At 39.0% G+C, this 23,712-nt stretch overlaps 1 protein-coding gene across 2 annotated transcripts in view; it reads left to right on the top strand.

Annotated features, from left to right (window-relative positions):
- HDGFL3 (HDGF like 3) overlaps nt 1–23,712 on the top strand; it is a 44,887-nt gene that overhangs the window by 14,558 nt on the left and 6,617 nt on the right. The window contains exons 2-6 of one of the 2 annotated variants that reach the window (XR_004954324.1): nt 10,994–11,070; nt 12,621–12,759; nt 13,107–13,262; nt 16,774–16,920; nt 20,648–20,804. Coding sequence is in view for 1 of the 2 variants with exons in the window: in XM_016135367.2 (XP_015990853.2) it covers nt 10,994–11,070; nt 12,621–12,759; nt 13,107–13,262; nt 16,774–16,920 (519 nt within the window). In the remaining variant the exon portion in view is untranslated. The remainder of the gene's footprint in view (nt 1–10,993; nt 11,071–12,620; nt 12,760–13,106; nt 13,263–16,773; nt 16,921–20,647; nt 20,805–23,712) is intronic. The other variant, XM_016135367.2, reaches the window with a different exon arrangement.

Consider the following 23,712-nt stretch of genomic DNA (forward strand, 5'->3'; position numbering starts at 1 on the left):
CATGTCTTTATCTTTAAAAAGAGATAAGGTACAATAGGATGCATTTAGCAGATGGTTCTAAATCTTTAGAATGTTATTGATGCTGCTATAAGTTAAACTTTTGAGGTATTTGATGGATTATCATGCATGTACTTTGATAGAGTGATTCTTGCCTTTCGTCTGATGTCATTAGTCCAGGGTTTAGGTCCTTTTCAGAGGCTTTCAGGGTCATTGCTGCTATCCTAAATTTGAACCTACACAAAAAGTGTTTTCTCCCTCCCACCTTTCTGCTGTTTCTTTTCTCTCCCACAGGCTAATAAAAAACGAGCCAAGACTGGGGGAGAGGGTTAGGTGATGAGTTCACGGAGATGGATAAAATTTATATCATGTCGGGTCTTACAGTTACAGTAATGAATTTAGGATTTTTTAAACTATGGAAAGTCATTGCAGAGTTTTAAACAAAATGACATGATCCGATTTGTGTTTAGGGTCTGAAGAATTGATTATTGAGGGCAGAGGTGGGAGAGCAGAGACGTGGATCCAAAGGGCCAAGTTAGGCTTTTATAGAAGTTGAGGCATGAAGTGATGATAGAGTAGACCAGAGAGAAGAGTGGACAGAGAAAGAAGTGGTTAGTTTGGTGATAGACTTTGGGGGTATAATGGAAAGGATTTAGTGATAGCTGAGATATGTCCGCATGGGAGAGAAACAAGAACTTACAGGTTTCTAATAGAAGCAGCTGGTCGGACAGCGATGCCATTTACTCACATTGGGAGCACTGAAAGATAAATAGGTTGGGTCACAAGACTAAGAATTTGTTTTTAGACCTTTTAAATGTGAAATGCCTATGAGACGACCAAGTATGTGAGTGTGAAGCTCAGAAGGGAGGTCTGGAGTTTGGTGTAGAATGATGAGCCATGTAGATAGTGTTCGGTACCTTGGAACTTCATGAGGTCACCACAGTTGTAAGAGTAGGTGGTGATGAGGAGCCATGGGAGAAGCGGATGGTGAGGAAGGAAAAACAAGCATCAGGAGAGTGTCCTGGACTCAGGAGGAGAAACTTTCAATGGATATATTATGTATTGGAGAAATATATTTGCAATGGAAATTACAGATATCTGGTTAATATATTACAAATGAATAGTAAAAAGAACCCTGTAGAGAAATGCAAAAATGATATGAATAGGCAATTCACTGAAGGGCAAATCCTAACCGCCAATAAACCTATGAAAAGATGTTTAATCTCACCATTAATCAGGGAAATGCAAATCTAAAAGAGCAATAACACCTAATGCTGTCAAAGATTGGAAGGGGAGTCATTTTCATAAGTTGGTGGAAATGTGAATTATTATAGCTTTTTTTGAAAGCAGCCTGGCAATATCTATTAAAATGAAAAATACCTCTGATGTGTGATTCAACAGTCTCACTCCTAGAAATCTATTTTAATGGAATTAGAAGCACCAGTACATAAAAATCTTAAGTATGTTTCCTGTAGCTTTTTTGGAGGGCAAACACACTAAAAATACGGTAAATACCAATCCTTCGGGGAACATTATTATAGGTTAATAAATAAATAAATTATAGGTTATCCAATCACTGGATTATGCATCTATTAAAAGTAAATGAGCTCTATGCCACTTGACTTTAAGGAGAATTTGATAAAATATGATTCATTTTGTATGTGTGTATTTATGAGACACAGTAGTCCCCCTCCCTCCAAAGAAACTTCTGCCTGTGTATAAAACTTTTGTATGTATGCGATTGTGAATATGGACACGGAAGAACTTACTTTGTTATCAACAATAATTACCTGGGGATAAGTAAGTCTGAGGAAGGTTGTGGAGATGAGCATCCATTCACCCACTTCCTAAACAAACACACACACCCCTTTATTTAAAAGGAAAAGGATCTCCATGATAAAACTGTCTGTGACATACCCCATATATATAAAAAACAAATGCAGATGTATATATAACACATGAAAAGGTAGTCACCAAAGTGATAATCCAAAGTATAATTAATTTTTTTTAAATAACATGCTTAATTGAGATATGCATGTCACACTTTTGTTAGTCAGCCATGGCTTACCTGGAACCTCTGCCTCTGTGGCTCTTGCAAGATCATACTCATTTAAACACTTGACTAGGGGCTGGACCTGCTTCCGTGCTCACTGCAGTAGTTGTTGGCAGGATTCGGTTCCTCGTGAGTAATTGACCTAACGGCCTTGTTTGTTCACAAGCTGTTGGCCAGAGCCCTTCCTGGGTTTCTTGTGACATGGGCTTCTCCATAGAGCAGCCCATAATATGGCAGCTGGCTTCCTCAGAGCAGACAAGCAAAGGGGCAAGAGTCAGCAAGATGGAAGTGACATCTCGTCACTTTTGCCTTTTGCATTTGTTAGAAGTAACTAGATGAAGCCCACACTCAAGAAGAGAGGATGACACAAGACCGTGAATACCAGGAAATGAGAAATATTGGGCATCATTTTAGAACCAGCCTACCACCAACCACCAGTATTCCTGGTTTTGTCTCATTTTCGCTTGTCTTGAAACAATCTAGTGAATCTGTCTTCTGAATAGTTACTTAAGACTCCCTCGTTCCTGGACAACACATGGTACGTGTGCCCTTCTTTCTTCTTTGGTCCTCTTACCTCCAGGTTGCCCTCTTGGACAGGTTTTAAAACAACTCCCATACTACTTCTAGCTAATGGTCCATGAAGATTTGTATCTTTCCCACAAGAAACTCGGAGTGTAAGCCAGTGCAGTCCCCATGCATTTCACGCTACCAGCAAACTAACTAACCAGAAAGTCCTGTACTCTTTTTCAAGATCGCTCAGTCTTCTGTGACTCCCAGGCTCTCAAAGACATATCTTAAGCTCTTCAGGTGGTCTTAGGGAAGGGAGCTTTTCCCAAAACTCCTCTCCTGATCTTCAGCTCTCCTTTTTCTTCCTTTTATTGTTGTTAGGGGAGAACTAAACTTTACAAGGGTTTGGACTGCATTCTTTGCAAGTCTGAAATAGTAACCTCATTTTGGAATGTATTTTCCTTTGTCTTGGACCTTCAGCTGAAACTGACACTCAAGTAATTCCATAATAACATCCTCTTTCATCGTTGCCTGCTTGCTACTCCTTTGAAGGCATCTGCTCTGGATAGTTGCCTAGTCACTGTAACAAGAAAAGTGATTACTAATTTATTAAACCAAACAGTAAAACGTAATAGAGAAAAGATGAGGAAAGAACTCAATACCTTTGTTTCAGACTAGAATAAATACTATCTTAATATTATTATGTAAATACTATTTTAATAGTGTTTGTGTAATATTTGAAGTACTTATAGAATTAAAAATGAGGTATATGAGTTATAATTTGTAGAATAAAAGTAAACATGAAGAGAAAAAGGCATAAAAAGCCAGATATGATATTACCAGCATAAATGGTCTCCATTTGAATCAATAAATAAAATCCAACAATGTAATGTTTGTAAGAGACAATCCTAACAAAATAGTAGAAGGCAAAAGTTACCCACAAACTGGAAATGTGTTTATCACACCTGAGTAAAACAAACAGAGATGGTAGCATTTTATATCAGGCAAAATAGAATTTAAGGGGGAGGAAAAGCAGATACTGCATGTCATTTTATGTTGACAACATAAGACCCAGTGAAATTGACACCAAAAGCGACATGCGCAAATTGGCACAAGTCTTGTGAACTGGTTTCACAGGTGTCTGAATTTTGTTTTATGTGATTTTCTTTAAATTTTTTTTGGCGAGGAGGTAGAGTTAGGAAGATCTGAGTAAAGCAGTAAAATCTTTCCCCATTAAAACATACTATATAAAATTTTGCATATAATTAAGGGAATTTCACTGAAGAAACTAAGAGTTTCTGCTGGGGAGGTGGGAAAAAGAAGGCTAGGGTTCTACAGATAGTTTCCTTAGAAATTCAAACCAGGCTTAGAACCAGAGACATGTTCCAAAGCCACAGTGTGGGAGAGGGTGCTCTTCCTGTCTGAGCAGGTAAGGGTCTCATTGATTCAGTCATTGGAGGGGCTGACTGCTTAGAGGAAGAGTGAGTCATCCTCAGCAGAGGCAGGCAGCAGGGTCTGTGAAGTTTAATTGACTACTTGTTCTCTGCCGAATGGAAATTCCATTCTGCAGTTATTTTTTGGAATCAGACTTTATGGGGTAAGTCCTGAGCATCTGTATATTTATTGGTTCACTTTTAAAAATAATGTTTTTATTTTAAATTTCAGTTTCAGAGCAGATGTAGTTTCGTAACACTACCATTCCGGCTCCACTGAGCTAACTAGCATCGATAGTGTGATGTGTGCCCTCCTACTGTTTTCCTGTGAGCGCTCATACACACACATTTTCTGGAATTACGTTTTCTATTCTGCAGCTTCCTCTTTTCACTTGTGCTTGATATATTGCTGGCTTTCCAAGTCAGTATATAAAGATCTTGGCTATGGCTGTGCCAAGCTGCACCATGATTTAGTTAACCATTCCTTTGCTGATGGCCCATTCGTTGTTTCTTTTGGCAGGAGAGCTTCAGTGAACATCTTGGCATGTTTGTCTTTACATACTCATGCTCTGATTTCTGTAGGGTAGATTGGTTCCCCGAAGTAGAGTTGTTAGGCCATGTGCTATGTGTGATTTTAATTATATATTACATGTAGCATACCAACTTCTTAAATATTTGTAGCCATTTACATTCCCAGTAATCCTTTAAGTGGGTGTTCATTTCCCCAGACTCACTAGTAGGCGCATTTCTAGCTTAAGAAAATAACTCATTAAAACCACAAAAGTAATACAAGGGAAAGCATGGGAAGATTTTTTGGTAATCTTGGAATGGGAAAGGCCCCTTAAGCAAGTTACAGACCTGTAAATCAGAAAGGAAAAGATTAGCTTTTGCCGTATAAAAATTAAGAATTTTCTGTTAACAAAAATGTTTCAGATGACATCAAGACAAATTATAAATGGGTAAAAAACGTTTGAAACATGATAGAAAAAGAGCTGTAAAATGTATAAACTTAAAATGAACTTTTATAGATCAATAACAGAAGACCAGTAACCCAGTAGAAAAATTGGCATTGGTTATGGAAAAGGCACTTATAGAAAACATAATACAAGTAATTTTTAACATGAAAAGATGTTCTGCATCATCCATAATAAAGTACAAATTAAAACACCATTTTTCACATAGCAAATTGAGGTAAGATACATTGATAACACTCATTATTAGTGAAAATATAGGGTATACAGACTCACGTTATCAGTGGAATTATAATTGGTGCAATCTCTGTTATCGGCAATTTGGCAATTTAAAAAAATTCTTTTTCTAGTTGCTTTTAGCTAACGTATTGTGTGTACATAGTGAAAACTCAACCTTGGCTTATAATGAAGTACAACAATCTCTTGTCTCTTGATTTATTGACTAGACACTATTTGTTGACTTTCCATCTTAACTGACAAAGATATAACCACTTGCTGTACTACCCGTATCCTTTATCCCCTCTCCTCCTACCTATTTTTACCAAATATATTATGAAAAATTTGAAACATACGGAAAAGTCGAAGTATAAAGCGAACCCTATATATTTACCTCCTAGATTCTACAATTAACATTTGGTTTGGTTTGGTTTCTCACATTTCTATCCATCTAACAATCTTTATCCACCTATCAACCCAGGTTTATTTTTTATATATTTTAAAGTAACTTGCATACTTTATTATATTTCATTCCTAAATATGTCAGCATTGCTCGAGGGAGTTTAAAATGGTATAACCACTTCGGAAAAGTATGAGAGTTTTTTACAAAGTTAAGCATATACCTTTGCTGTTACACAGAAGTCCTGTTCTTAGACATTTATCCAAGAGAAATGAAAGTGTATATCCAAAAAAAAAAGTGTAGGATTGGTTATAGCAGTTTCATTCGCAGTGGCCCAAACTGGACACGATGCAAATGTCCCTAAGTGCACAGCAGCACTGCTTGGCTGTGTCAAAGAATGAGCTAATGTGTACTGTGAATTCATTTCAAAAATACATCGAGCAAAAGAAACCAGTGCCCAGAGACTTCTTACTGTTTGTTTTCAAGTTCAGGAACAGGCAACACTGACCGATAATGATGGAATCAGGAAGTGGCTGCCTGTGGTGCGTGGAAATAACTGGCAGGAAATAGGAAACTTTCTGAGATGACTGAATTGTCTTGTACTTGATTAGGTGTTGGTTATATGGGTATATGCATTTGTCAAATTCTCAAATATACATTTAAGATCAGTATGTTATATATACTGTATAAATTTTGCCTCAATAGAAGTGAAAATAAACCTGAAAAACAGGTATATTTTTACCTGTTAATTGAACCTGTGTGGACAGTTGCTTAGGAGATGAGAAGGGAGGTGGAGGACTATGCCAAATTTTTAGACATTTCAGTTTAAAATGTGATTTCTATAATTTAAAAGAAGAGAACCTATAGAAGCTTAAATAAAGATTTTATATAAAGATCATAAACCAAATTCCTCATTTTTTACCAGTCAGCCTGGGTTTTGTCAGAGCCTGGCTCTCTCCAGGTACAGTGAGGATGAGCTGATGTTCCCCATAAGCCCCTCCTCCAGAATCAGCCATGAGAACCCTCAGTAAGTCATCTGGCCTGTCCCCTACAAAAAGCCTACAGGAAGTTAAAAGCACTGTGTTCTCAGTACATTGTGACCTCTCGATTATTCTGGCGAGATGTGGCATCTCTGTTATCTGTGCGGATTATTCAGAGGGTGAAAAATAACCTTTTATCACATCTTGTTAAGAACAGACAATAATGTAAGACCAATTTGTTATTTTAACAGAAAACCAAATTCTGGTTTTTATACTAATAAATATTTGACATTAATGGATTTTGAACCTTTCCTTTTTTAATCTTATGAATAAATCCATCAAAATTGAGTTAGCTTTGGCAAAATTGTAATATTTCATTGCATATTTTTAGACTATTATTTGCAGTTATAGTCTAAGGCGAATGAATTTCCCTTTTCACAAACCTATAGTTTTCAGTATGCATCCAAGGTTTGTCCTTCATTATCCTCTTTCACATTTTGGAACAACCTAAGTACTTCAAGTACAAAACTAATCTTTTCCCGTTAATAAACAAAAATGCATCCTGTTCCCTTGCATACCCAGTCATACTTTTGTGCCACTATTCTTAATATAGTCTCCATCTCCATAGCAATTATAACTTAACCAAAGTAACTGACTTCTACTTCACACAGTTAGATAATTGAGAAATTTCTGCCATACACAAAGGCTTTGGCAAACCAGCAACATTATGGGCATACCTAATACACATATCTTTTTGTACCTTCTATAAGTGGCAAAAATAGCCACTATATAACATAAAAATTAAAATCATATGTTAAAACTATACTTGGTAAGCAGTGTTCTGTATTCTGTCTTACTTAGAAATTATTCAAGGATGCAAAGATTATTAATATTAGGCCAAGGTCTTAAAGTTAACTGGAAATTGGAAATTATATTTGATCTAACACACCATACGTTTTCCTTAATCATAAGAAGTTCAGATTTGTTCATGGATTGATTTTGATTACTTAAATGTGGATTTTTACATAAAAATGTTTCTAAGCTAACTTCCTGTGAGAAGTGTTTTTCTTAAAAGACCACCACATTTATTATAGCATTCAGTGGCAACCCATCCGCTGGAACCATAGCAGACTGACGAGTGGCTCACAGTGTATCTCACAATCAGCTGGAGGCTTCAAAACCAAATTCCTGGCGCCTAACCCCCAAAATGTCTGAGTCGTGGGTCTGGATTCTGGACTGGGAAGTAGCATTTCTAATGAGTCCCTAGGTGACACTGGTGGTGACAGTTCAGGGATGGAACTCTGAAGACAAGTTTCTAAAGAGCATGAGGCTGCCTCACCCTGTGGGCTGTGGAGTTGTAGGCTGCAAGGGATGGAGTGTCTGCAGAGAGCAAAGCAGACCAGTTAAAAAACAGCAATTAAAAGGCTACCATATTTAAAGTATTCTTTATTCACTTTCTTATATCTGGAGGCTTCTTATGTTCCTTTATGTTAGATTTTTGTGATTCTTAGTATCTATACACTAATAGAAACAGCTCTTTTAAGAAACTTGTGTCTCATTTGTTAATGCCCTTTCCAGAAGCAGGAAAATGTTTCAAGCTCACACAAGGGAGATGAGGGGTAAAGGCTCCCAGGTATAGACACTGAGAGCTGACAGCTTCAGGTCCAAAACTTCAGCTACAAGCTGGAGGGAACACAGAGCACCACTGATCTACATCTCGAAAGCCTTTTCTTTTCAGTAGAAGTAAGACATATTCTATGAACCAAAAGACCAAGATTCCAGATTCTCTGCCATGCCACACTCAAAAGACAGTAGGTCCCCATCATTATGTTATGAGGAGTAACACATTGGCTGTGTGTGCAAACCAGAATCAGAACCACACATTTTCACAAACCAGAAATAGAAGTAAAACTATGAAGTCAGGAAAACAGGAACAGTAGAAAAACAAACTCTGAAGATAAAGTTTTGTTGCCACTGGTAGCCATTCTAGGAGCCAAAGAACAGAACCTGGGAGGTGTGCTCTGATTGGTCCAGGAAGCTCACCCACTTGGATAACTTGGAATAAATCCAAAATTGTCAAAGTATTATTTTCAAAAAATTAAAAACAAGCTCTCAGTACAGTGCGCGTGCATGTCAACACATTATTTAATACCTTGGTGAAGAGCCAGCGTAATGGTAAGGCCAGTTACTACTATCCTTGGGGGCACGACCTCAGCTACCTGAAGGGGCCAGGCAACCCGTGTAGATAAGGAAAGCAGCATTATAACATCTAAAGAGGGTGGGAAGTGTGGCTGACTGGAGAGCACATACCTTCCATCATCTTCAGCTAATTGTTGCCTTGTGGAAGTGTGAGCTTAGTGTTGCTTATTCCTGTCTCAGTGCATGATTCACAGAAGTTATTGATCTGGATTTTAATGTGAATCTTCCTATTTTAAAATGTCAGTAGTTAATTCAGTTTTTAAAAAGCTCTACGTGAGCCAGACAACTCATCCTGAGGCCCAAAATGGCCCAGTGGCCATCAGTTTGCAACTTCTGCAGTAGATGTTAGTTATATGACGTAGCAATCAAAGAGTTTAACCAAAAGTTGTGTTTTTGTTTGGAAGAAAAGTTTTTAAAGGTTTTTAAAAAATCGTTCACTTTCAGTTTTCTCATGATGTGATAGTGTTATGTCAACTAGTAGTTCAGTGCCTACCACACATATAACTATGTGCATTTCCATTTTAAGTTCTATTTTTTGTCAATTTAAAATAGTTATTTTCAGAGATCTGTTTCACAGCAGTGAATATTCTTAACACTACTGATAAATGGTTAATGTGGGAAATTTTTATGTTGTGTTTATTTCCACAATTTTACATATATATGTATATATTGAATTTATTGAGAATGAAATTATTCATGTGAAGTTGTCTTTTTGGTGTAGTACTGAATATAACCCATACGAGAAGCTGTGTGGTTGGTAATGAGAAAGCTGGGAGATGAGTATTTTGAAAGGCTGCTTTAATGACCTTGTAAAAAGATCATTAAGAACTTGATTTAGGGAACTAAATTTAGTAATGAGAATGGTGATCAATTCGAGAGACATTTCAGAAGCTGGATTGGTAGAATTTGGTGCAAAACTGAATATGGGGCTTGCGAAAATAATAAAAAGATTTAGGATTTTTTCTTGAATACAATGTTCCAATGAAGTTTGGAAACAAACAAATTTGAAGGAAATTAGTTCAGTTTTAGACAGCCAAGGAAGTTCAGGATTTGAAGGAATCCTAGAGGCTACCTAGTTGCAGCCACCTTGTTTTACACATGTGAAAAGTCAGGGCCCCAGGAGAGTAAGTGATCCCTCCGATCTTACAATTTAAATCGGAAGCAGGACTTAACTTTGGATTTCTGGACTCAAAGTCAGTGTTTTCTCAGTAGGCTAAGCGTCTGCCCTGTGGCACATGGTTCATTCAGTTCAGAGATAAACTTGCGATGCTGCCGCGATCGCCATGTGTTAATTACCAAGGCCTGTGGATTTCCAGAGACTGGGTTCCAGGCCCTTTTCTTGCTCTCCAAACTATAGTGTGTGCCTCTTCTCCTGTTCGCAGCCTTTCCTTCAGTTTAGCTGCTTGTAGGACCTGTAAATGGAAATGATTTGTAGATGTGTGTAATTTTGTGCCTGGAGACTAAATAAAAAGTTTGGGCCTACAGACGGAGATTTGAGAGTCAAGGAATATTTCCCAAGACATTCTAAGGAATATAGACTTCTCCATATCAGAAATTCCCAGCCTCAGACATACGTAAGAATTTTAGGTCTGGGAAAAGGCTGGAGTATTTTTATTTTTAAAAAGCAAAGTTTCAGATTCATAGCTGGGAACACTGTAAGCATCGAGAAGCTGGAGAAAGATTTGAAACCAGGAAGTGGCATAGTCAAATGTGTATTTTAAAAGATAATTGGAGCTTAAATGGGTGGAGGGAGAGACTTGGAGCAGTCCAGGCAAGAGACAATATCTTTTAGCGACTGCATTATATATATTTCATTAAGTTAATTTTCCATAATTCTCCTGTCTTGCAGTGCTTATTCAGCTAGGTGTATGTGTGTGTAAAAATTTGCTGTTATCCCGAAAAAGTGCATCTTTGGGATTTTTTGTTGTTATTCTTTTGAATTATTTCACTAGGATCGATTTCCAGGAGTAATTCTATTGAGTGGGAGGAAATGAGTAGTTTTGGCTCCTGATTATGTATGACTATAATGGTTCTAATCATTTTACAATGTTACTGTCCATGTAGTGGGCCAGCTATGACCTTTAGAATCATTTTGTAAGGTTCGACAAAAGAAAAAGTATCGGGATTTTGATTTTGATTTTGAAATTGGCAGTAAGTTATCACAATGTTTATATCATGTTTATGCTATTTTACATGATTTAACTACATATTTAATAACTTAAATTTATCTTTAATAGATTGATGAACTCCCAGAGGGAGCAGTAAAACCTCCAGCAAACAAGTACCCTATCTTCTTTTTTGGCACCCACGAAACGTAAGTCAGCCATGCAACTTCAAGTTTTAACAGCTCTATTTTGACTCTGCTAGACTACGTTGTTTCTAGATGATCCGTAACATTTTATATGTGTTAAAATCGTTATAATCAATTCTATAAAATTACCAACCTTAATAATGTGTTTTCTTAAGGTAAAGATGTTCAATTATTTTGCTTTCGAATGTCTTTGTTCCTGCTCAAATGTTGGGCATTACCCAGAAGTCTCCTTTAGGACACTTTTAAGTCCTAGGGTGGGCCTCTTACCATTCTCAGTAATTTCTTTTGTGGTTCTTAGATATTTCCCTTCTAGAGAAATTTTTTCCATTCATATTTTACAGAACAAAATTAATCCTCTCAGGCTCTCTCAATTTGTTGGACCTCGAAGCAAACATACCGCCTTTTTAAGGTTTTCTAATTGTATTAGTTAGAGTACAGGCTAAACTATTGAATAAAGGAACCTGAAAAGCTAGGTCTTTCAAACACTATAGAAGTCTCTTTCTTTCAACACAATTCAGAGATAGGCAGATAGAACAAGGTGGGTAGAGTGCTGTGCTCTGGGGACCCAGGTTCCTCTGTCATGTTGTCCTGCCATTCCCTGGGATGTTGTTCTTGTTTGCTTATTTAAAAAAAAAAAAAAAAATTTAATTTAAAGACAAACTGGCTAAGCAGCACCTGTGCATCTTTCAGGTAGTGGGAGGGGGGGGGAAAGGAAGAGGTGAAGAACAGGTAACTCCTTGTAAGGAAATGACAAGGAAGCTTCATGCATCATTTAATCTCACATTCATCCCAGTGGCAAGAGCTTGGTCATAGGGCCACATCCAGCTGTAATGGAAAGCTGGGAAACAATCTGTAGTGGTGGGGGTGGGTGAATTGGGAGAAGTGACCCATTAATAAAAGAAAGAAAATCATGGATACTAGTGGATAGTTGGCAGTCTTGATACTAAGAATATATATGGTTAATTACAGCAAGCACACAAATGGAATAGAAATTGCAAATGTGGGGCAAAGCTAAAAACTGTCGGGAATCTTACACATCTTCAAATTCAGGGTCATCCCCTGTATTCACGAGAGGGTCAGTAGAGCCTGGGATGAGCTTCATCTTAGCTTGCTCTCTCTGCCACTTGGGCATCTTGCTCATCTCGTCTGGAAAGAAAGCTTACCAGGAGAGGGCCCTGAAGACATGTCTTTCTGGTTTTCACATGAGAAATAGTTGTATTTCTTTCAGGAAGTTAGTTTTATTTTCTTTCGTTTTATTTTGTTTTTATCCAGTAGACACTGTGAACTGTGTAACTTACCATGTTTTCTTCGGTAAAGAGGTTGCTAGAAAGTAGGCCGACCTAGGCTTGCTGGCTTGTGTGGCCAGCTATTTATTTTTTCTGCTTTGAAGCATACGTGTGAAACATCTTGTGTTATGTACCTAACTCAGAGGATTTATACATACTTTTAACTTGTTTATTAAAATATGTTGATACCTTAGTTGATAATGAGGTTAAAAATACCTTACATTTGAAGGTCAGAGTATCAGTTCTATTTCTAATTTATCTCTGCAGGGCATTTCTAGGTCCCAAAGACCTTTTTCCATATAAGGAATACAAAGACAAGTTTGGGAAGTCAAACAAACGGAAAGGATTTAATGAAGGATTGTGGGAAATAGAAAATAACCCAGGAGTAAAGTTCACTGGATACCAGGTAATGGTTTAGTTTCTTGTCACTTGCTGTAGCTCCTTTCTTTGTTTTAGTTTTAATTCCTTTCTGGATTATTCTTATGTGTCCTTTGTACTAAAAGTTATCCTCCATCCATTTGAAGTCAGACTTCTTTTTGGCTCCTGTAGTATTTTGGAGTAACTGTTATTCTGTTACCCAAGAGGGTTCAAGTCAGGTAGTCACTGGAAAATTGAGGTGGACAGCCCTTTATTTTGAAAATCTTAAGAATAAGCCGAACCCTTTCAAATTAGAGTAGAACGATTCTTTGTGCAATCTATGTTCTTTGCTATTTTTTCAAAAATATAATTAGTTAATATTCTGTTATTTCTTAGGCAATTCAGCAGCAGAGCTCTTCAGAAACGGAGGGAGAAGGCGGAAATACTGCGGATGCGAGCAGCGAGGAAGAAGGCGACAGAGTAGAAGATGGAAAAGGCAAAAGGAAGAATGAAAAAGCCGGCTCAAAACGGAAAAAGTCATACACTTCAAAGGTTGCTGAGAAACTGTTCCCACTGTTATTAATGTTACATGCATAGTCATCGAACGTTTCAGATTATTTTTAATTCATTTGTTGGGCGTGTAGAAATACACTAGCTCTGTGGAGCCTTATCCTTAGAGGCAGTATAGCCAAAGGGAGTAAGAGTGGTGACCTTACATGTGAGAGAAACCGGCTGTTGACTCTTTGAGGCTGATTTGGGTCCCAAAATACCACCTTCTCAGCTGGAGGAGGACTTTCTTTAGTCAAGGATATAAACTGGTCTGCCTCCGGCAATAACTTCCACATGAATGCTTAAAAATTCAGGAATACAGGAGACCTTGTACTATGCTGGACCGTCTCAATATACTATAGATATATAGATGGAAATATAGAGAGAGATATATACTCTTACTTGTCTCTCTGCTTTAAAGAGTGTGCTTTGGCTCTTTTTTTTGTTCATTTTCCATATTTCCTGTCACAGACTCTGTGTCAGACACTTGAACTAGGTATACAGTGGTGAGCAAATCCAATTTTATCCCTATCCTCATGTAGCTTAAAATTCAGTGGATTGGGGGTTGGACAGAGTAAACAAGCAAACAATAAATAAATATAAATTGTGAATGAAATGAGTGAGAGCAGGGAATGACAGAGAAGGGTACCTGCTTTAGGTCGCGTGGCCAGGCCTTTCTGAAAAGGAGAAGTCGATACCTGAGCGAATGATGTGGCGGGGCAGCAGGGCTCTGAGGCAGGGCAGAGGTTGGTGTGTCCTGAACTGAAAGGCAGATGTGGTTGGGGAACTGTGGTTGAGGCAGACACAGGCAGAGAAACTGAGTAATGGAGACTCGTATGCCACATTAAGGACTTCGGATTTTTTTCCACATGTAACAGTAATTCATTGAAGGTTTTAAACAGAAGAGTGACATGATCCTAGATTTACAGATCGAAAGTCTAGGCTTTTCATATAGTAATTCAGAAATACAATCGAAAAAACTATGAGATTGTGAAAAACTATTCACCTTAAAAGCAAGATGAATAGATTTCTGAAGACCAAAGATTGGTACAGGTTTCACTGCACTTGGTCTTTCACACGACTGAATACTTGGACAAATTCCTTTCATTTAGATTCTGGTATTTAGTGGCCGAATATACTTAGGAAACTTCTTAAAAACAAGTGCCAAGAGTTTATCAGACCATAAACCTTCCTCTTTATGGTCTATAAAATCCACCCAAATCACATACAGGTGAAATTGTATAAATGCATATGACTTCCTGAGCACCTAAATGAAAACCATGGTATTTGCTTTGGATGGAAATAAAGTTTGCAAATAACAACAAAATAATTGGAATTTTCTCCATCAGATGATATATTTGATTGCAGTTACATTTTAAGCTGAATCTCTTACAGATTTTTGGACCTTACTTAAATACCCAATTGAATATGTTTTAATTAATTTATGACTACCTGCTGAGCTTCTACATCATGTGTCATACCACCCTAAATTATCTAAGTAGCTTAGGCATTTAATAGTGTGGATATGTGGCTTTTAAATGTCATGAGATCGTTTCTCATTGTGTAGAGCCAAAGTAATAGGGCTCATGCATCTATTTACATCTGTTTCTTAAAACTGAGTAATTTTCCTTTGCCACTAAACACCAATGATTCACAAAGTTTTGACTGCATACGTTAGGTGAAGGGAAAGGTCCCACAACCCCTCTACCTTATCTAATTCCATTTTTCTGTGAAAGCAACAACAAAGTTTAGTCAGTAATCACAATGAAAGGCATAGCTCAAGCAGGTTTGAGGGAGGTTATGTCTGTCTTTTAGCAGTAAGTGTGTGGATGGTTCATATTTGAGGTGTAACAGGTCCTGGGAAATTATATGTGAAAAATACGTTGCATGCAGTTATTTACTGTGTACAGTAGGGGTATTCAGAGAGCCTCATAGCAAACTAACCAGATGCTGCTGTTAAAACCGCTAGTAATCTTACTTAAAAACAATGAAGACAAGTGGACACACAACCAATTAAAGAGCATACTGATGACACTGGAAAGGTCCTTTGCCCACAAGGAACTGCGATGAATATGCATAGTGAGAGCTTGGCGAGGTTACCGAATCTAGCTTGGCAGCCAGATTTCTTAGTAGAATACTGAGTATGACTCTTCACAACCTTAATAATGTCCTGATTCTGGTCTGTGTCGACCCAGTTATTATACTTATAAGTCACTCGCAGGGTCACTCATAAGTAGTCTTTGTAAGCATTATAAATTTTAGGGAGTTAGTTGTGTGTTGTTATCTAGAAGAACTGCAGGTCAGGGACTATTATTTGAGAACTACTGTATAAAGCAGCTGCTGCATTTCAATAATTACACTTTTTTACTAGGGGGACAAAACGTATTTCACTTTTCGTATTGTCATACTTGATCTTAACTCTAACTCTACACACTCCATGTTTGGATTATTAAAATCTGCTTTCCCTTCATGTAAAAAGTAAAAATGACCTAATTTTAAACAGAAATTTTGGCTTGGTTGGTAGTTTTGGTTAAAAAGAATAGAAGCAATGTAATTATGTCTTCTATCACATAGCTTGAAGGTATTTTCTCCCTGGAAGCTGCATTTTAATGTTGCTTGTTGGAGGACACTCCTATTTGCTAATTAATTTCTGGAAGACCAATAGCAATTTGGCTAAATAGATTTTGCCTTAGCTCTTATTTGCCATGTGCTTAAAGATTCTTAAAATTCCTCACAGAGGAACTGTTAGTGATTTGCTACATTTACTTTCTTAAAGGTGTTCAGTGGAGCCAGCTTTTGGTCATTTTAACACAGTTCTGCAAACCAACTCTGGCTGTGAACTATAAGTGTATTTTCTTCCTCTAGAGTTCATCTTAATTTCAAATGCAAGATGATAAGGAAAAAAGGGCTTGTTCACCAGTATGGCCTTGGTTCTTAAGTGACTATTCATAATTTAAAAGATTAAGTTAGTTTGTATCACCTAGTTATGTAAAACTTTAATCAGAACCATTTCATGTAGACCATTAGGCAAACGGTTTGAACAGGTATGCCAACGTGAATGTTAACGTAGTATTTCGTATAGTTCACCTCACTTCTCTGGACCTTAATTTCCACTGTAAAAAGACGGGGAAGGACAAGAAGACTGTTAGGGTGCCTTCCAGCTCTGTGCCCTTCCCAAGCTGGCCTCCATCCAGCTGTGTTTATTCATTGACAGTGTTCTCAGTACATGAATCTCTATTTTCTGCTTTTACATCCCACTGCTAGAAAGGACTAAAAAAAAAAAAAAAAAAGTCATCTAGTCCACCTCTCCTTTCGTTCCAGCTGATTAAACTGAGGCCCAGTGAGGTGAAATGATTGGTCCCAGGTCACCTAGTTCAGCCTTGGCACGCTGCATGTTGGGGTTGTCATGCCAGAAAGATTGGGCATAGCTCAGCTACTTCTGTATCTCTCACTTACACTTGAGCATTTGGATTTCTACTTTTGACTATAATTTTTAACTTATCTAAACATATAGAAATCCTCTAAACAGTCCCGGAAATCTCCAGGAGATGAAGATGACAAGGACTGCAAAGAAGAGGAAAACAAAAGCAGCTCTGAGGGTGGAGACGCCGGCAATGACACAAGAAACACGACTTCAGACTTGCAGAAAACCAGCGAAGGGGTAAGGAGATGCGTGCCGATTCTCTTCTCCTGACTTGGAAGACACTTTACTTCAGAATCCGGGCCCACGTCTCAGTATTCCTAACACTGTCCTTGTAAATGGAGACATATTCTCAGCCTGGGAGATCTGTCCACTGACAGCTCCTGAGTAAGCGATTAGATGCTTGGAGTCTGCATACACAGGACCGTCAGGTGGGAATTGCACCTGCTTATCAGTTTGGAACTCTGAACGGTTTATTCTTTTTTAAACCAACTTCAACAACTCTAGGGTCTTTAAAGTAAGGTGTGAAATATTGAAATTATGAAATGCCACCTTGAACTTTGACAGTTGTGTTTCTTTAAAATAAACGGCGTGTTCAAAATAGGGTATTTCACACTGCTTCTCCTTCCTAGAAGTGGTATGTAATTTAATGTACCCATGGGGCTTCCGATATTTAAATATTCAAACAATATGTGAATATTGATATTTAAAGGACCCAAGGGGAAAACTTTTGAGTCTCGTTAACTTTGGTTAATCTCTATTAACTTCAAAATCACAGGCAAAAACACCTTTGCAAAAGTGTTAGCGAAGGCGCATTTTGCTCCTGGTCACTTTCCTTGAGTCTTTTCTCTATGAAGACTAGTTTGACAGTGGCGCATCATTTAAAAACAATAACCTATGAAATAATATTACTCTTCCGTTAAATTCTGGTGTCAGCTGAGTTCTTGCCTATTCTTGTCAGTACTGTTTACCTCTCAGCTCTCCCCCATCCATAATCAGCCCCAAGTGGTCATGATTCTAATTGCTCCCTTATTTCTCTCACCCAGCTCAGCTTTACTCTGTCTGCCTATCTTTATTCCCTAGACCTCTCTCCACTATCATTACCTTTGCCCACAGCCCTCTCAAGACACAGGCCTACTAGTAGTTGTCACTGAGGGCTTGAATACTTGACTCATTTGATTTTCTTTTGTCCTACCTGGTCCCTTCATCCCAGGTGCCTCCCACAGTGTCTCTCCCTGTTACTACCAGGCTCGTTAATAGCTGCACTTCCAGTGACAGAAGAGGAGATAGTCTGCACCCTCATTATTCAGAGTGTGGTCTGTGGACAGGTAGCATCAACATTACCTGGGAGCTTATAAGAAATGAACAATCTGAGGCCCAACCCCAGACCTACTGAATCAGACTCCATATTTTGTCATTTATGCGCACGCTGAAGTTTGAGAAGCACTAATCTGTACCTTTCTCTCCTATACTCCATCTCCTGGCTCCTCCCTCTCTGCCTAGACAGATGATTGGTCTCCCTTCACCTTAAAGATGCCTTCCTTCCACCACATGTCCTGCTCTTTTCGCTTTTCTCTTCATCTCTAAACTTCTCAAGAGTTCTCTTTTCTCCCAGTGTCTGTTTCCTCACCTCCTATTCATGCCTTAACCCCCTGCTCTCTTGTTTCTCCTTAGAACGTTTCGCTGCAGCTGCTTTTGTAAAGGTCCCTAGTGAGCCTCTCATCGCCAAATCCAGTGTCTCCTTTAGTCTTCGTTTTGCCTCTGTAGCATTTAATAGCATCTGCACTATCTCCTGGCTCTGCCTGCAGGTCTCCGGTGTCTCCTGCTTCTTCCCCATTCCCTCTGTCTCTATTTGGAACTCCTCTCTGTGGTCTGTCTGGGCGCACTTCTACTGTGACATCTCTCCCTGTGCCTCATCCACGCACATGGTTTCAGCTGTTACGTAGTACTGATGACTTCCCCCGCTGTTTCCCCTCGTTGTAGATTCATTTTTCTAAATGTTAATGATACCGTTTCCACTTGACGATCTTGAAAACGCCTCAGAAAATAGTTGCTCCTAGGAGGAGAGTCGAGTGGTATTGGCTGACATTTCAGTGATGTGCCACGTACTGTGCCGATGCTGTCCGTGCATTGTCTCATTTCATCCTCACACAAACCCCAGGAGGGAGCTGTCAGATATTGTCCACTTTGGAGCTGGGGAAACAGGCTGAGAGGATGGGCACAGGGTCAAACAACTAGTAAAAACAGGCATCCTTTCCTCACCTGTTTTTAATAATACATTTGTTACATACAAAAATATATGTAATACAAATGTGAAGTAATAAACATAATATTGTATTGGGTATCAGTGACTCTACCATTCAGCCGACAAACTAAAATATAACAATAATTTTATGTATTTTACATGTTCTTCCCCATCCCATCTTCTTCTTACCCAGTGATGACCACTAGTGTTATATTATTTCCTTTCATTTTTAAAATTTTAGCCCATACCTAACATAAATTTAGATTATAAATTGTCTAATTTTGCCAATTTGGGGGCTTTTTTAAAAAATGGCAACACTTGCTACTATGCTTCCATGATTCCTTCATGTGGTTATTTGTAGAACCGTTTACTCATTTTTTGTGCTGCTATATAGTAGTCAATTTTATGACTATACCGTAATTGATTTATCTGGTCTCTTGCTGATGGGCATTTTGGTTGTTTCCAGCTTTTTGCAATTATGAACAGTGTCGCTGTGAACATTCTCACATTTGCCTCCTAGTGCTCATATGTAAGAATTTCTTTAGGTTGTCTAAACTGGAACTGGGCGTGCTGTGTCATGAGATTATAGTTTTTAACTTACAAGACAATGCCAGATTATTTTCTTACATAGTCAGACCAGTGTACACTCCCACCATCAGTGTATGATTTGGCATTGTCAGACTTTAAAATTTTGCTAGTATAGTAAATGTAAAATTATAGTCTTAATTTGCAATTATTTGGTTAATAGTGAGGTTAGGCTTTTTTCACATATTTTTTTGACTGCTCATGTTTCCTTCTCAGTATAGTGCTTGATTTGGGGTCTTTTGCCCATTTCCTATTACATTTTTTTTCTTAATGATTTCTAGGACTCCTTTATGTATTTTGGATTCTAACCAACATGAGTGGTCAGATGCATTGCGGCTGTCTTTTCCAAGTCTTGTCTATGCGGTTTATGATACCTTTTGGTGAACAGACTTTCTTAATCTTATTATTGTCAGATGTTTCAAACTTCTTTTTATGGTTAGATCTTTCTGTCTTGTTTAAGAAATCTACCGCTATCCCAAGGTCAGAAAGATATTCTCCTATATTTCCTTTTAAAATTATAATGTTTCGTGTTAAACATTTTAGTGTTTACTCCATCTGGAATTGATTTTTGTATATGGCATGATGTAGGATCCTGTGTTTTCCCCCATAGCATAACCATTGGAACAAGTCCCGTTTATTAAATAGTTCTTCCTTTCCTCTCTGATCTGCAGTGTCACCCGTCATATAGCCATGGCCCACTCTCTGGGTTCTTCATTCTGTTTTTGGTCAGTACCACACTCTCTTAATCATAGTAGTTTTATAGCGAGTCCTGATATCTAACAGGACTAGTAGTCTAAATCTTAAAACTCCTCCTTAAATACTTAATAGTCTTAGGCCAGGATAGGAGGTCAAGAGGGGCTTTATTTCTTTATGGGAGAATTTACGGCAAGTATGCTGGTAAGAATGCTGCGAATGAGGAGTGATCACAAAATAATAATGTAAGAAAGAATTACCGGAGCAGAGTTCTTCGGGAGGGAGGCAGGACGGCGTAAGATGTAGTGCACGTCTGGAGGGGTTACCTTAGTTCATCCGTTGAAGCAGGAGGGAAGGCAGAGTGTTTGGGCACAGATATGGGTAAGTGGGTACTTGGAGTGAGAGCTTGTCAAAGTTCTCATCTGATTACTTTTATTTTCTTAGGACACAAGGTCAACATTTGAGAGTGAGAACAGGAAGAAGTGTTGGAAGTTTCAAGAGAGAGGAGAAGGGGATAAAATAGTCACTTAGAAGAATAGAAGAGTGAATGGACTTGGGAAATGAAGTTGAATTGCCAGGCAGCGGTGAGGGCCCACTTGAGGTCAGTGGTCATGAATTTAAAGTGAGAACAGTCAGGACGGTGGTGTGTTTTCTTCGGGCACGTTCAACCGTGCAGTCACAAGGAGCCGCAGGGAGTAAAGGCGGTCGGCAGCAAGGGAGCGGAGGGCGTGTGCAAGAAGGGAACCATCGCAACATGGGCCGCGGGCTCCTGCCCTTGTGTGAGGGGAGCAGGACACGAGGAAGGGTGGGGCCAGCAGGTTCGGAGTATCAAAGGATTTTTGGTGTCGGCGTGCTAGACAAGGAGTGAGCTGGAAAGATAAGTGTGACAGAAGAGTGAGATGCTTAAATCGAGTGACAGGGCCACAAGTGCAGCTTGTCAGAGTACAGGTACCATTGGTGTTCTGAGGGGACAGCTCTTCACCGTGTGAGCATCTAGTGCCTTTAGCTCCTGCCCATTGAATGCCATAGAACCCCCAAGTTCTAAGGACAACCTAAAATGCTCCCATAATTTTGCATTCCCCAAAACAGTGACTTAAATAAAACAGCATTCAAAGTACTCCCAGTGGTTGCGAATCACTTGTCTAAGAAACATCCATGGGAATGAGTGACTGAGGTGGGTGGAGGACGAGGTCTTTGGAGGAGAGAGTTGAGTAACTGAGAGATCAGAGTTCTGCAAACAGTCTGCATGCATGTCGACGTTCCAGCTGTCGTGATCACATGACAGTGGGCCAGAGCTAAGATCTTAAGGAATAAGGGGCAGTGGCCCAGGGAGTCTGCAGATGATGCAGTAAGGAAGGGGAGTAGTTTACAGTATTGAGATTCATACCTAGGAGTTTTGGGGGCGGGGAAACACAGGAGAAAAGAACAGTCACTCTGAAATAAGTAGTGAAGATCAAAGAGGACAGCTTCTGCACCCCCGGGGCCAGGAGCTCAGGAGCCATGGCAGAGAGAAGAGCTGCCGGTGGAGGGGGTTGTGGGAGGAGTAGCAGCACTGTCCTCACAGGAAACCAGGTTTTGGTTGGAGCAAGTGGGTGAGTGGAGTATCTTGGAAATGCAAGCTATGAATGTGGGAGATTTGCTCTTGGTGGACTGTGGCTTCCAAAGTCTCAGTGGAAGATAGGCATGGGGGTTGGGTGGGAGGGTTTGAGTGATGAGGTGTCGGAGCTGAATGGGGATGAGAGTCCAGGCAGTGACAGGTGCTTGGAGCCCACCCTGTGGTAGCTGAAGGAACGCAAAGATCTAGGGCATAAAGATGGAGCTCAGTGGTCTCGAGGCAAATGGTGGTGGTGAGATTGTGAGTATTGGTAAGGGAAGGAGAGAAAGGTGCTACGAGGGGCCCCTCAGATTTCTGGGGCCTTCATTAGTTCTAGAAGCTCTCTGGCTCCATCCTCACTCCTGCAGTGGAAGCCTGAGGCACAGGCACCACAATGCTTGGAGCTCCCCTCCTGATTCCTGTTGCTGTAAAGTGTAAGTCACTCTTTGTGGCCAGGACACCATGCGTGGATTGGCTTGGACCTGCTGTGTTATCTATGGCCATTAAGCAAATTACCCCAAATGTAGTGGTTGAAAACAGCATTTATTACCTAGCATTTTCTATGGATCATGAATCCAGACAAGCCTAACTTGTTGAGTCTTCTGTCTCTGGGTCTCTAATGCAGTTAAAGCATTAGCAGGGGCTCAAATCATTTTGAAGCTCAAGTGGGGGTAGGGCCTCTTCCAAGCTCATTCATGGAGTTGAGTTGTTGGCAGGACTGAGTTCCTCACAGTTGGACTGAGGGCCTCGGTTTCTCACTAACTGTTGGCCAGAAGCCTTGCGTGTTTCCTTCCACATGACTCCCTCCATAAGGCAGCTTCAACTAGGCAGCTGGCTTCATCAGAGCGAGCAAAAAAGTACCAGCAAGAGAGAGGGCTAGCAAGACGGAAGTCTGTCTTTTGTAATCTAATCTCAGAAGTGTCATCCCATCACTTTTGCCTCGTTCTGTTCACTAGCAGCAAGTCAGAAGGTCCAGCCCACACTCAGGTGTGTTCTTTCTGTATCGTGCAGCCTCCTTGTGTCTCCCCATTTTCCTCAAGACAAGCCCACACTCCTTATTTCACCATATTTCAACCTTCACAGTTCAATCCCAGTTTATCTTTCCAGCCTCATTTCTTATCATTTACTCCCTTGTTTAAACTCGTTGGTCTCAGGACCTCTTTAATACTCGTAAGTTATTGTGGGCCCCAAAGTGCTTTGTTATAGCTATTTGTTATGGCTATCCATATTTATTTCATTAGAAATGAAAGCAAAGTTTTTAAGACATTTATTAATTCATTTAAAAATAATAAGCCCATTACTTAATGGCAATAGCATTCTTATGAAAATTAACTGCATTTTGCAAACAATTTTTTTGAGAAGTATGATATTATTTTACATTTTGAAAATCTGGTTTAATAGAAAACATCAGGATTCTCAACTGCTTCTGTATTTGGTTTGTTGTGATATATTTTGGTTGAATTATATGAAGAAAATCTGGCCTCAGATAGTTGGAAAATGCATATACGTATTTTAATGGACTTTTCAGATCATCATGATTAGTCTTTTTTGACATTACACCAATTCTTTAAGTGGATGTTTCTCAAAGGTTAGTTGTAATGTGGAATCTATAATTTTTATATATTCCATTAAGTTAAAATCCATTGGCCTCTCTGGCACTTGGAATAGCTTTTACCCATTTGGAAAATATTGGTTCCCTGAGTTATTCATGTTTTCCAAATGTTTCATTGTAAATATAGCCATTTCATTATAAAATATTTTAAGTCACATTTTTCATGTCATACCTATCTTGTTAGAAAAAATATTTAAATACTGGAAAGCTGTCAGTTGTGGAAGGTTTAAGTTTTCCAGAGTTCTAGTTTTTACTTAAAAGCTAAAATTTTATCATTGGCAACAAATACTGCCAGTTGTTTTC

Source organism: Rousettus aegyptiacus, unplaced genomic scaffold, assembly GCF_014176215.1.
Source record: "Rousettus aegyptiacus isolate mRouAeg1 unplaced genomic scaffold, mRouAeg1.p scaffold_m13_p_14, whole genome shotgun sequence".
NCBI classification, from domain to species: Eukaryota; Metazoa; Chordata; class Mammalia; order Chiroptera; family Pteropodidae; genus Rousettus; species Rousettus aegyptiacus.